Raw genomic sequence first — 14,899 nt, 5'->3', positions numbered from 1 at the left:
ATGTTATGCCAAGTCTGAATGTGATGGAATGGGTGTGTTGCTTAATAGGTATAGTTACCAGTCCCACCACTTTTAAATGAGCCAGGAAGAGTAGCTGGTATTGTACTGCCAGTACCCTCAGTACTTGTTTCATCCCCCAAAAGGACCAGCGCTGCTGCTGGACATTAACAGTATAGTCTGGGAAAACCATTACTTTAGCTGAATCACAATGTAGTTAGTCATTTGAGCAAGAGACTCGCAGGATGGCGTCGTGATCAGCATAATTCAGCAGGTTGGCAATGATGGGCCACAGAGGGGCATCCAGCGGGGGTACGGACATTGGGGATCTGAGGCGTGCTCTACAATGAAACAATGAGATACTGAATTGAGTGGCACCCAGGTCCAGAGCCAAGGAGTGACAAAGGCAGTCATATTGGAACCCTACGCTCTCTCTGGTATGCCAACCACAATTATATTTTTCCACAGGGAGTGCCCATTCACAAACTCTACCCGTGCCTCCAGCAGGGTCACCGTGCTTCGCAAATCCAATGCTGTCACCACAGTTTATGGGTTAGTAGGGAGCCCTCCACCACAGATAACCTGGTCTCGTGGTCTGCGACTTTGTCAGCTGTGTTGCGTAACTCTTGGCGGATGAGTGAGAGATCCACACAAAGCTCCCCAATCTTTCCTTCAACAGACGTGCAAAGTTCCAGGAGAGCTTGCAAGATGGGAGGGTCTTCCGAGGTCAGGGGAACAGCCTACTGTGTGCCAACAGGTGAGGGCGAGAGTTCCGCTCAGGAAGTGGGTTTGGTATATTTATTGATCTTCCCATGTATGGAGGGCTGCAGTCGCTTATCTTTCCCCATGGTGGAGAGGTATACTCACTCCCATAAGCATCAAGGGAGAACAATGGTACCAAGGGACACCTACCAAATGATCAAGGAGCTGATGTATAGTGCAACCCAGGCGTGTCACCCCGCACTTTACTAATTCAGTTTCAGATATAGAATGGCAGAAATGTCATACAGAGTGCACACACTCGCAAGACGTACAACGTAGGGGTTATCAGAGAAGAAGGGCGGTGAGGACGAGGAAGGAGAGCAGCCATGGCGAGGAGGGGGCAGCCATGGCAGGTAAGTGCCTTTTTTCTTACTTTATATAATTATTTGGGAGGGGGAAGGAGCGGAGCGAAGCGAAGCGGAGTTCGACTGAGTTTCTTTTCAACTCCGTGGAACTCCACATAAAGGCACTACACCTGCTCCGCCCGGGGTTTTGAACAGTAAAAGATATACTATTTTTTTGTTTAACTTAATGTGGAGTCTTTTTTTGGTGTTCTCACTGTGTTACTGTATTCCAAGTGTGCATAAATACTTTACACATTGCCCCTTAGGCCAAGCCTGACTGCTCTGTGCCAAGCTACCAGAGGGAGAGCACAGGTTAAGTGGGTATCTGACTTACCCTGACTAGGATTGTGGACCATACTTGAATAGGGCGCATGCATCTGCCAACTAGAGACCCCATTTCTAATATTTGGCATTCTCAATATTTCAGTAGAGTCTCCGTGTTCCAAAGGCATATCCGTGAGTGCAGCACCCTTTATTAAGAAACACCATTGGATACTAGAGTATAAGGGAGGGGCAGATGCATTTTCCCTCTCCACTCCTTTATTAACCCATTATTATCCCTTCTTTTTCTTTGTCTTTTCTCTGTCCCTGCTTAATTTTCTGAGATAGTCAACTTTTTTTCGTGTTTTGGCACATCTAGTTTCGTAACATTAAACAAGCCGAATTTTTGATTTTTTTGTTTTAAAGCATCTCTACATTCTTTTGTTTATAAGGTCATAAAGGAACTTTTCAGCTTTCAATCTTTTTTGTTTTTTATTCTTTTTTAATTTATTGTATTACTAAATACCAAGGGTCTAACATACATGCTCTTTGCTGCACAGCAATGGTGTTAAAAAGCCTGAGCAGAGCGACACAGAATATTTATCACCAAGTAAAATATTTTCTGGACTTCACACAGACATTACTTTTTTGTTATTCTGAACGTTTTAATGCGTAAGGAATGCTGATATAGTGTGTATTTTAGCACCATGGACAAATATAACATAGCAAACCATGCACAAACTTAACAGAGTGAAGTTTTCTGCACAGATTAGTAATGAGCATAAAAACTGAGCAATATCAGTTTGTGGCATTTCCTATTTAGCAATATTAAAAACTAGTGCAAAAACTATAATCCGTGGACCCAGTATATGATGCTTAAACCATAACATCTCCCTTGGGTGGATCCATCTTGTTCCTCTTCAACACAAAACAGTTTTATGCTCAGGGCCTGCAGTCATCTATAGTAAGGACAACATGTTTTACTTACACCCTCTTGCTCCTGTACTGAAACCATTCCCCCTCTCAATCCAGTGCCACAGTTTCCAAGCTTCATCTCTCACAACCTGATTGCCAGCAGATGAAATATTATTATAGGGCGTGTAAATAGTGTGAAATTTTTTAGAATGAAAGATTTCAACCTGATTTGCTTCTGTGGCATGTATGAAGATGTGGGTTAGCATGTGAGCATTAGCGTGTATGCGACATCAAATATGTGGCAGTGTATGAGATGCATCCCATGAGAGGTAAGTTCTGCACAGAGAGACAGCAAGTAAGGAAAAGAGTATGATTTTTAGTCTATGAGTAGTAGGTCGTAAGTAAGTTCATATAGGAAGTAACCTATATGTGCAGCAGGGTGTGACCATTAAGATATCAGTGTACAGGTAACAGTCACTTATGGAAGACAAAGCATGAGTGGTAGCCTACACATAGGTTATGCTATAAACACACGCCCCTCTAACCTAACACAAAAAAACAAAGAGAGATATGAAAACAGTGCTTATTTGGTAAATAAAACAATACATGCCAGGGCCCTCGTCAGAAGGCCACTTCCACTAGCACCGCCCATTGCCGCTGTCAACTCTGCCAATTACAGAAACACACAACTACTAACCATCACACTCGTAGAAGTGTGACAGTTATGACTATTTCAAGCCCCCAAAGCTATAAGAATGGCTTTGGCGGCAGGTGTTAGTCATTTTTAATGTATATTGAAATAAGAAACAACTGTTGTTGTGCTTGTCTCCAAATTAGGCAAACAGTGTCACCATGTGGCAGACTGTCATGACTTCCGGTGTTGACAATTAAGTTCTGGTGCTGAGCACTAGACATCACTGGCTCAAATTAAGCACTGATTCAACGAATGAAATTAGCCCAGATCCTCGTATGGGCCATGGAGCACTATAAAATTGAAACCATAGTATAATACAATATTCCTGTTAGCCTACAAATGACAGCATGTGAGCGGTAGGCAGGAATTATGCGATTTTGCTGTTGTGGCATTTTCCGTATAATTATGGATTTACCACATTCACCACATAATCCATCATCTGCTGCATAATTTCAACAAATTTAAATTTAGTTTCTCTTTCAAACAGATCAAGGCTTACTAAAAACTGCTACAAGTGCATGGTGGAATGCATTAGAAAGCTCTCTGCAAAGGTTAATTAGTTATTTTTAATTGCGACTTACGGTAGTCATGTGTTAAACTGGTACCAATAAGGCTACTTTTTGTCCAGACATATTTAATGTGTGTTAAATTAGGGGTGGGCGGAATTGGTGGAGTTATATTCTGCGGAATTCCATGAAGGTGCAGAGTGGGCTGTGCAATGCATACCTCTCAGTGCCCTTACATTAGTATGTAAGACCACCGAGAGGGGGGTCAGGTGATTTAGTGGACTAATACGTCCATTGTAGGAACTTGTGTTTGACCTCATAGTCACAGGTTCAAATCACAGTGGGTCCACTCTGCCTTTCATCCTTCAGAGGTTGCTAAAATAAGTACCATTGAGTTGGGTAAAAATAAAAATTGGTTTTTCATGATGCCCGTGGGTGAACGTGTGCTTTACAAATACACATGTAATGTTATGTTACTCCACTGCATACCAGTCAGCGTCCTTACATACTTATGTAAGGGCACCAAGGGGTGTGCACTCCTGTACAGTGGTTTAAACAGGGTGGAAGAGGGAGCAGTCTCTCTATGTTTAAATCACAGCAGAGTAAAGTTTAATCTGCAGTGGTTTTCAAACACAGAAGGAATGCTCTCTTTCCAGTCTTGTTTAAAAACCAATTACAGGGCTGATTAATTCCGTCTGCACAACTATGGAATTTATTAGTAATTCCACGTTACATGAGTAATGTGGAATTAATAAATTCTCCAATTCCGCCAGCAGGATTAAAAAAATCCCCTAACCCTAGTTAAGATGACAAAACAGTGAAATAATACTGCCAGAGAAATACGACTCTATAAAAGAGCAGTACATAACTGGGTGCATATGATTAGTAGGGCAGGAAGTGCTGCAAAATCATTTTAGCGTATGAGGATCAGTAAGGAAGTGGTTATTGTCTAAGTGATGCCCTACGACATGTAGCCTAATAGTGGTAGAATACAAAGGGCGGACTAGGAGTGGTAGAATATGAGTGGTTGTACAACTGGGAGCAGTTATCTATTTTTGTAATGCGTGCATATCACCAGGGCCGGACTGGGAACCCCAAGTAGCCCTGGCAGTTTTGTCGGATCGGGGTGGGGGTAGTGGGGGGTTAGGGGTGCAAGTGTGAGACACTGCTACTATTGTTACTGGGGGCCTATATTGCAGCACCGCTGCAAAACTTGCACCCAGCAACCAAACCAGCCCACACTGCTACAAAACACTCCTACCCTTCCAGCCTCCCGGGGAAATGCATGAAGCCCACTACGGCCAGTCCAGCTCTCCATATCACCCAGGAAGGTATCCTGGCGCCTAGTAAAGTGGTGCTGCCCAGGCTGAGGACTATTGAAAGAGCCAGGTTTTCTGTTTTTTTTCTGAAATCTAGCACTGAGCTGAGAGCTCTAATGTGCAGGGTGGGCCATACCAGAATTTAGGAGCTAGGTAGTGGAAGGCACAACCACCGGCTCTAACTCTTCCCATGTGGGCGACATGGGAAAGCAGCAGGCTGGTGAAGCGAAAATGTCTGGCAGGGGTGTGGAAGCTGATGGGGCTGTTCATGTATGCAGGCCCTTAGCTGGGTAGTGCTTTATAAGTTTTGTATTTGAATTCTATTGTAATTGCATTTATACAGCGCTTACTACCCCTGACGAGGCCTCGAAGTGCTTCTTTGGCGAGTAGCACGCTACTCCGGAACCCAAAAAGGATTAGTGGTGAATTAGTATAGTGAGAAATCAAACTAATAAGAGCACTGGATATGTTAGTCTGTTATTTGGATTGAAAAGGATAGTGGGGGGATAGAAGAGGGAAGGGTTTGTATTTATATAGCGCTTCCTACCTCTGATGAAGTGTTGAAGCGCTTAAGTGTGAGTAATTTGAAAAAGAGGGCGTTTATGAAAGTGTAGTCAGATAAAAAGACAGACCGTACCTTATTCTTTCCTCCTCTACTCGTCGCACCAGTTGATCACGATATAAAACATCCAACACCTTCTCCCGCTCTATTTCCTTGAGGAAGTTCAGATTTAATTCCTGCGCCATGTCTGGTGTCTTCCTCTTTTTCCGGAAGTGCCGCCAATCCGCGCTGTTCTCGAGTGTTCCCGCCAAATCACGATTCTGTGACGTAAGATCCAGCACAACCCCAAGAAAGCTGCTAGGCCGCACCAGAATACCGAGGGCAAACCGTCACTCAGCTGTGGTCCAGGTTGCCGGTAAAACCGTTTCCCATCTCCTGACAGGCTCCGGAGGCCAGCAAAGCAAACTCATCACTTCCACGCGCGCGCGAGACGCGGGCTTCCAAGCACCAGCCAGTCAGATTCTGTGACTGCAATGAAGGACCAATGTGAGGTCCCAGGTGGCTTCTCTGGTGTAATTATCAAACTACAGCTTCAGGGAGGGATTGAAGATTGAAAAACCCATTCATGATGACTTCTTCAGGAATATCACGAAGCGGACGTCATTTTATCCCCTCAGCCCCTGCATTTGGGAGAAGAAGAAAAAATGAATGTCCCCTGCATACCTGGAGCTTGTTCTTCGGCACACCAGAAGCAAGCACAGGAATATCCAGCGAGAGGCGCGTTCACGTGACCTCGCAGGCGTTTTATGAGAATTCAATACACCACTCAGCCTCACTAACACACACTTTACTTTGCAAACTCTGAGAAAGCTTTTCCAATGGCTTTAATGGCTAGGATGCCAAAGTGCTTTGCATTTTGTACAGACAGGATGGTAGAAAAGCACACACAAGAGACTTTTAAAATATAGACAGTCATATATAGGTATGAGCGGACAGACGGGCGGTCTGAGCTGACACTGAACTGGCCTTAGCTGGGCAAACCAGTCCTCTTTGATTGTGTACATACTGTTTATACTGAAATATATATACTGTATATACTGAACATTTGGGAAGTAGGAGGAAGTTGACAAAGGCAAGATTCAAAAGTGTCATGAAAAGAATAAGAGACAAAAGCAGACAAGGGCGCCAGCAAACCTTAGGGGGGAAAACGTTTTTAAACACACTAAGTTGTAGAGACATTGCTGTACTAAGCACCTACAGCCCTCTGGAGTTGACGCCCTGGGCGTGGGACCAGCCCGCACACGCCAAAGGCGGGCCCTGGGCAGACAGATTAAAAAAGATCAATGGATGGATAGACGGACGGAGGGATAGATAGATAGATAGATAGATAGATAGATAGATAGATAGATAGATAGATAGATAGATAGATAGATAGATAGATAGATAGATAGATAGATAGATAGATAGATAGATAGATAGAGTGAGGGCGATAGATAGATCGATAGATAGATAGATAGATAGATAGATAGATAGATAGATAGATAGATAGATAGATAGATAGATAGATAGATAGATAGATAGATAGAGTGAGGGCGATAGATAGATCGATAGATAGATAGATAAATAGATAGATAGATAGATAGATAGATAGATAGATAGATAGATAGATAGATAGATAGATAGATAGATAGAGTGAGGGCGATAGATAGATTGAGTGAGGGCGATAGATAGAGTGAGGGCGATAGATAGATAGATAGATAGATAGATAGATAGATAGATAGATAGATAGATAGATAGATAGATAGATAGATTGAGTGAGGGCAATAGAGTGAGGGCGATAGATAGATAGATAGATAGATAGATAGATAGATAGATAGATAGATAGATAGATAGATAGATAGATAGATAGATAGATAGATAGATAGATAGATAGATAGATAGATAGATAGATAGATAGATAGATAGATACAGGGCTTTAAGTGGGATGAAAAAACTGGGGGGTCTCTCAAAGGGGCGTGGTCAGTGTAATTAGGGAGTGGCTTTAAAACACTTACGCAAGAAATCTCTGTTTAGCATAGTGTGCCACCCGGATTGTATTTTGCAGTTTCTGTCAGTGCATCCAGATATGTGATAAAAACAAGTCACATCATACTGACGACAAGTAAGGACTATTGGCTTTGTCAATGGTTATTAGTTGCATAAGATAAATAAGCTGCAACTATGGCTTGTTACATATAATATTGAAAAAGCTTCCACTTAAAGCCCTGGAGACCCTACCATAATATTGCTGCTCTTTCAAAAAGAAAAGGGAAATCCATAAAGAACATTAGTCTTTAAAAGATTTCTTTCCCCCAGGGCGCTCACCTGGCAAGACGTCATGCCGTAACTTCTCCACTGGTGAGGAGTGAGCAGTGTGAGCAGCGCACATGACGTGCCTGCTGTCTCGAAACTGGTCTTTAACGGGCTCTGTTTTGCGCCCTGGCACTTTTTTCCGGACTGCTGTCACTGCAGTCCGGGAAAAAACACGGACCACCTGTGCCAGGGCTCAAAACAGAGCCCGATAGAGACCCGTTTCGAGGCCCCCTTTAAAAAACTGCCGGTGCTCAGACCCCTTGAGACCCGGCCCACTTAAAGCCCTGGATAGATAGATAGATAGATAGATAGATAGATAGATAGATAGATAGATAGATAGATAGATAGATAGATAGATAGATAGATAGATAGATAGATAGATAGATGGATGGATGTTAGGACATGCAATAATTCACTGACAAAACAAACAGGAAAGAGAAGGAGGAGAAAGAGAAATAAACTGTGTGAGAGAGAGAGAGAGAGAGAGAGAGAGAGAGAGAGAGAGAGAGAGAGAGAGAGAGAAAACATCGAGCAGGCAGCTTCTACCTTTGTATGAAATATTCAGAAGTAGACATGCGGCTAATGGTTCTGCCATATAAATCGTGCCTGTGTGCTTTCTGTTAAGTACAAGAAGTCGCCGTGTAGGTTATCTTCACTAGAAGTTTTCAAAGGACGCTGGGCAGTAGTAACACATTGGAAACAGTCGACCGTGCACGAAATGTTCCAGGCGGCCAGTTCAGTTTGATCGGCAGCTTTCGTGTGCCTTCTGACCTGTGACCTTTTCTGGTCAGAGGGCGGGCTTCCAAGCACAAGACCTCTGTGGAAGGTATATGAAAAGACGTCGATTTCTGTAACATATCGGAGCCTCAGATTGATTAAAAGGCGTCTGACCTTTCAGAAAGGATGTGCGAGCAGTGACAAGTATTAACGAGGTCGGCCTCTTCCTCGGGTACCGGGGATACGCGTCAGTTCTCGAATGATACGTCTATGGTTCGAGACATCCACGCATGCGCACGAAGGTTTGACATTCCCCTTTATCTGCCATGCTTAAAGCTGCCATAAATAAAAGGCCTCCTAATTTACCAATTGATTTTAATATACATGTAGTGATTTCAAAAGTCAACGTAAAGACAATTACTGCAGACGGGGACCACAGACCAGCTATTCTTTCAAGTCTGAGTGAACTGCAAACTATTATCAAGCAAGCTTTAGTAGAGCTATTGGTGTGGCTTTAGCAAGCGTGCAATGTACTGTTGTGCTAGTATGTGCAATGGAAACTGACATATTTGAAATAAAAAAGTAACAGTGGGGTGTCTTATGGTGGAAAGCATAAACTGTCAAAGAAAAAATAGTAAATACAAAAATGAACCATCACAGCGCTATGGACGTCATTTAGGCGTCGCCAGGGGTCAATTTTGCGACCCCTAGTTTGCCCCTTGCGACCCCTGGCACTACCCTTGCGATCGCTTTCATAGGAGCTCGCTAAAGTAGTGTCAGGAATGCTAAACGGGGCCTTCCTGAACTTTCTTCCTTTAACTCGTGTTCAATATTAACGTGAAAAACATTCAGCCGTGAAACCAAACTGCACTAAAACTAAATGCTACCATTTATGGCCTGTGGTACATCGGCCGAGCTGCTTGTGCAGTGCGCATCTCCAGCAAAAACCTAGCACAGTGGTAAACTGAAGTAAAACAAAAAACTATGCAACATAATTTATTGTTGCTGGTTGAGTAGGCCCGGCAAAAGGCGCCTCCGTGCCCTGGACAGTCAGGGAAGAGGGGAAAACAGCAGAGATTAGAGAGAAAAGAAGTGTTGACAGGAACGAGGGAGCAACAGATGGAACAGAAGAGAGGAAGAAGACACAACAGATAGGTGAGATACAGAAGCCTGTGTGTGAGAGAGAGAAAGAAAAATAAAGCAACAACTAAGAGAGATGGAAAGATAAAGAGATATGTGTTGAGAGATAGCGATAGACAGGTGTGAGAGAGACAAGAGAGAAGTTTAAAACGGACAGACGAAAAAGAGACAGCTGACAGAGGGAAAGACAGAGTTGTGACATACAGATGAGAAAGTTACAATCGAGACGAAGCAATATATGTTGGAACAATAGAGACAGGTGTGAGAGAAAGAGAGACAAGAAATAAGTTGTAATACAAGGGCCAAAAAGATACTCCTGACAGAGTGGGAAAGACAGAAATGTGACAGGCATATACATGAGAAAGGCGCAGTAGAGACACAGAGAGGAGACAGGCGTGAGAAAAGGGCTAAAAAAGAGACAGGCCAGAAAAACACTTCAGAGATGTGACAGGGTGAAAAAGAAACATCTAAGAGACAGATAAGAGATAGGTGAGTAGGAGACAGTCGAAAGAGACAGAGACGGAGAGTAGGAGGCAGGTGTAATAAAGGCGATATTGAAAGACTGCTGTGAAAGAGCTCAAAGAGAAAGAGGTGGTACAGGTGAGAGGGAGGGAACAGAAACAACTGAGCGGAGAGGGAATGGACAGGTGAGAAATAATTCATAAAGAGAACTGTAAAAGAGGGAGGAAATAATATAGAGAAGTGATAGAGAGGTAAAAGGCAGATGAGAGAGAGGTTTGCAAAGGTACAGGTGCAAGGTAGATGAGATATAGAGAGAGCGAGCAAAGGAAGGAAATGGGTGAAGGAGTGAGAGGTGTGAGAAAGATGGGAGAAGTAATAAGAAATCAGGTGAGAGAGACAGGTGAAAAAGACAATTCAGAGAAAGGGCAAAAATCGAGGGACAGGTGGCAAAGACTTTGTTAAAAGAGATAGTATGAGATAGGTGAAGGGGAACAGGGAAATTGAGGCAGGTGAGAAGGTGAGGGCCGATAAAGAGATAGCAGCTTAGATACAAATAGGCATGGGCGGAAAATCCGTTTCGCTCGCGGATTTTGCGGATTTTCGGGAAATCCGCAATCCGCGAGATTTGCGAATCTCCCGCAAAATCCGCAAATCCGCGAGCAGCGGATTTTGCTCGCACTGTTCTCGTGAGTTCGCGGCTTCCCAGTACAACTTCGCGCCCCGCGAATAAGTGCTAAATTGCAGAAATACGATCTTAGCAAAACTGAAACTACTTGCCAGGTTCAAAAGTTCAGGCTCATCATTAGTAGCCATTTCCTGTAGTGCTTCCTGAGGGGCCCCTCCAGAGTTCAGTTGCCAGTTGCAACTATTATGTGACCCTGCTCTGAACCTCAGAATAGTTACACATATGCCACAAAGGTCCTGAATTACAGCTAAGGGAGACAAGCAGGAGCCAGGCTGGAAGTTAAAATCCATTAATCAGCCCCTAATTCATTATTGTCAGTTGGGGCAGGGCAGGTGTTGTAACTAATTTTGCAACAATGAAAGCACTTAGCAAGTGCAAAAGATCACTAATCAGGGCGCACTAAGGAAGCAGGTGCCAGCTAAAAAAATATTCTGTGACACATTAATCAGCCCCAAATTAATTCAGGTCACTTGAGGCAGGGAAGGTGTGCTTTGCTTTGCCGAAAATAATGTACACTGGACAACCAGAGGGTGTGGTGATGAAACAGAGGGTGGGCCAGAGGGTGGCATGAGTAGTCAGAGAGTGGCAGTGGTGACAGAGAGTGGCAGTGATGAAGAAGAGTGTCCCAAACAGGCTGGACACGTAGAAACAACAAGTTCGCGAAACTTGCGACCCGACAGGTAAGTTCGCAAATTGCGAAATTGTAAAAACCCTCGCGAACTGGCAGAAACACGGGCGAACACAAAAAAAAAAAATCCGCAAATTCGCGGGAATTCGCGGATTTTGCGGATTGCGAATTCGCAAATCCGCAAAATTCGCGAACGCGAGATCCGCAAAATTCGCTCATGCTTAGATACAAATAGCTGAGAGAGGTAGCAAGGATTGAAGAGTGAGATGTAGATGACAGACAGCGGTGAGAGGGGAGAGAGCAGAAATGGAACAAGTTGAGACAGAGCTGAGGGGAAGATGTGGGTGCTTCGAAAAAGAGGCAGATGGATGAGAAAGAAACAGCTGGATGAGAGAAGCAGGTACGAGGGAGATCAGAAAGACAGCACCTAACCTCTTTGTCAGCCTTGGCACTTATTGCATGATTTGTAACTGCAGTGATGTCCCTTATCATGGTGTCATCAGAGTAAAATGTCTTGTGACATCACTTCCTAGGATGATATTAGGGGAAAGGTTGCATGATGGGGAAAAGGTTGCATGATGCCACTTTCTGTGATGTAACTGGGGTTGGTCAAAGGGCAAGTCTTGTCACATCTGCTACCCCAGGGATTTTGGTGAATTGACATCCATGGTGGATTGTGCTGGCATTTGCATTGTTTTGCGTCTCGTGAGTTGCTAGTCGAACTAATAGTAAACCTGGGCCTGTGAGTGCACTTTTAGCTTTTGCTAACAATTGAATAGCAAGCAGATCTGAAAGCAATAACACATTTTCGAATAAATGCAAAATTGTGTATCGCAAATGCATTGTTTTCTAATGTTTGCTCCACCTTTTTTTAAAATATTAATACTTCAACAGCATAATGGCTGCTGCCTTAATAACAGTATATCAACCACTTTCACACGTCGCTTTGCGATTCACAAAATTCAAAACTGCACAATTGCACTGTGCATATGACTTGTACTTTCTTTTACCTAACTGGCCTGCAATCTTGCGAAAACACCATGATGTTGTGCCGGTTATCATGCCGTGTAGCTGTTATTCTGCCTTGAGAGTATTAATCAGGACCTTTTGCGCTATTTGTGACCGCCATCATGCACTACTTTTAGGACCTACCTAGTGATACCCTCCTCCCACCAATATAAAATGTAAGATTTAGAATTTACTTCAATCCAAAAAAATCTTGTGCTCCTCAAGACTCCATCAGCTGTACTATTCCTCACGATTGCTATTATGCCGAGCATATTAGAGGGGTATCTTCACTTAACAATTCTGGTCCAGGCGCAGTGTGCATTCCAGGATCTATCGTTTCAAACATTACTTTGTAACGCCGATTGGTTATAACATAGAGAGATCTTCGTCTACCATGGTCCATGCATATTGTGTCCTTTTAGACGTTGTTTGTCTTACATCACCAACCTGCTACGCCTATTGGAAAATTATTAAAGAGCCCTGACGAAGTTCCCTTTTGGCACAACTGGGAACGAAACACGTTGGCTGTGTGCTGGTTTTTAAAGATTGACGGAATAAAAAAAGTACTTTTTGGAATCACTGCTTGCGTGTCTACTTTCTACGAGTGCACCTTCCACTTTTTCTTGAACATTGGGACTGTGATTCACACCGTTAAACGACAGGTGTAGGAAGTGTGTTGCACCACCTTAGTATTGACTGTACTTGTTGATTGGTCGAGCTGGAACTTGGTCTGTCGTTTGTTCTTTCTGTATCAGTTTAAAACACCATGATGTCAAACTACAAATTGCAGAAGGCATTCATCTTTCTATTAGGAGAGTGTGAAAGTGGGGCACTAAGAAAATACATTTCCTCTCGCAACTGTGGGCTAATGACTAATAAATGCATAATTAGATGTAAGGAGATATCAGGAAAAGGCCAATAAAACCATGGCGGGCCCCTCAATTTCTTTCAGTTGATTGAAGTTAGAAGCAGTGGGCAAAAGTTGGTGTCCAATCCTGGAAGCTAAGTGCAAGTCTAAGGTAAAAAAAAAACATGGTCAAACTATGTTCATTCATTGATAACTAAATTATGTGAAGGAGATATAACCCAGGCTAGAGCTACCGACTTTGGAACTGGGGAACCTGGTGGTTATACATACATGCCAACAATTAAGAAGAGGAAAGTGAGAGATTTAGAAAAATAATCAGGAGAATGTATTTCTCCCATTGACTATATTGAGGCATGAATCGGGTCCGTTGTCATGTATGGGACTTGAAAGTGTGCTGCTGCAGGAATGGATATCAGAAATGCAGACACATTTTTTCCTTATCTGTCAGAAGCACAGAGAAAGCGCTATGGCAGGCAGAGGCCACGTGACAAAAATACTATGTACTGGCCTGCAGGAGCAGGTTACTGGCAGTAAATACAACTTGTCTCTTGACCATTCCCAGTCAGCAGAAGCCCACGGAGGAATCAGACTTTTGAATATAGGAATCAGGAGTCGTGAGACTAGCCTTGAAATCAGTAGCCTCCTGTCTGAATCAGGAGGGTTGGCATGGATGGTTAAAGAATATCAAAGCTTGCTGACTGGATGAGGAGGTATGCCCACCAACAATCCAACAATGGCTGCCGTAATGATGAGGCAAGAGTACAATGGCGGGAACGCAAGCATAGCAACAGCACAGGGGGTAGCATCAAAAGTACGCATCGTGGAAGTAAAGGGTGACAGGGAGGAGAGAATTTGAGTGGCAGAAACATGAAAGCTGAGGGAACGGTCAATAATATCTATCAGAGTGTTTAGTCCCTTATCAACATTTCTAGCAACAAAATTGTACTGTTCAGCGATGTAGTGAAGAAATGGCGTCAGTGATGTGAAGATATCTAGGAGGAAGGGAAACAGGGAAGATTAAATCTAGAAACTTTTCATATGTGTTTTTCTAAGTAATAATATGTGTTATTGCTTATGGCCATTTACATCATACAAAACATACACCAAATACCCATACTGCGTTGTATATAAATAAAAAATCATAGTCGTGCAACATAGAGGATAACAAATAGATCATAAAAATAATTTCAGATTATAACTTAATCTTCTGAACTGTTTTTGAAGAGACCAAATGGCAATGTCCACACTTACCTGACACTTAGGTGGCGGTTTGCGGAGGTCCAGGGTTCTGACAGCTGTCAAATTTGGTAAACCGCACAAACTACCAGGGTTGTGGATTTTTTAGGGATTTTTTAAATACACAGTAGCTTGAAGAGAGTCTCAGTGCTGGACAGAATAGTTGACAGCAAGTACAAGAGCCAGTCTGCTGATAACTCAATTGAAAAAAACAAGTTTTAAGATTGTGTCTGAAGCAGCATTCATCCTTCATTGCCCGTAAGTCCAAGGGGAAGGCATTCCAAGCCCTGGTAGCAAGAAAGGAGAAAGAAGTGCCACCCCATCTTCCCCTCTTGATTCACAGGCCCACAGCCAGTACTGAGCAAGAAAAGCGGAGAGTTCTTGCAAGATGATATGGAGTCAGCCTATAGGTCATATATAGAGGGGAAACCTGATAGAAGGCTCTCTGAGCCAATGTGAGACATTTAAACCATATCCTCTCTTTGATAGGCAACCAATGTAGC

The 14,899-nt window shown here is 43.2% G+C and overlaps 1 protein-coding gene across 1 annotated transcript in view; it reads right to left on the bottom strand.

Moving 5' to 3' along the window:
• Nucleotides 1–14,899, bottom strand: part of SYTL3 (synaptotagmin like 3) — a 653,935-nt gene that overhangs the window by 548,227 nt on the left and 90,809 nt on the right. Inside the window, exon 2 of the mRNA XM_086927324.1 lies at nt 5,436–5,980. Within this exon, the coding sequence (XP_086783450.1) occupies nt 5,436–5,545 (110 nt within the window). The 5' untranslated portion in view covers nt 5,546–5,980. The remainder of the gene's footprint in view (nt 1–5,435; nt 5,981–14,899) is intronic.

This window comes from Lissotriton vulgaris, chromosome 6, assembly GCF_964263255.1.
Source record: "Lissotriton vulgaris chromosome 6, aLisVul1.2, whole genome shotgun sequence".
Lineage (NCBI taxonomy): Eukaryota > Metazoa > Chordata > Amphibia > Caudata > Salamandridae > Lissotriton > Lissotriton vulgaris.
The sequence above is the reverse complement of the archived record's forward strand: the minus strand, read 5'-3'. Positions and strand labels throughout refer to the sequence as shown.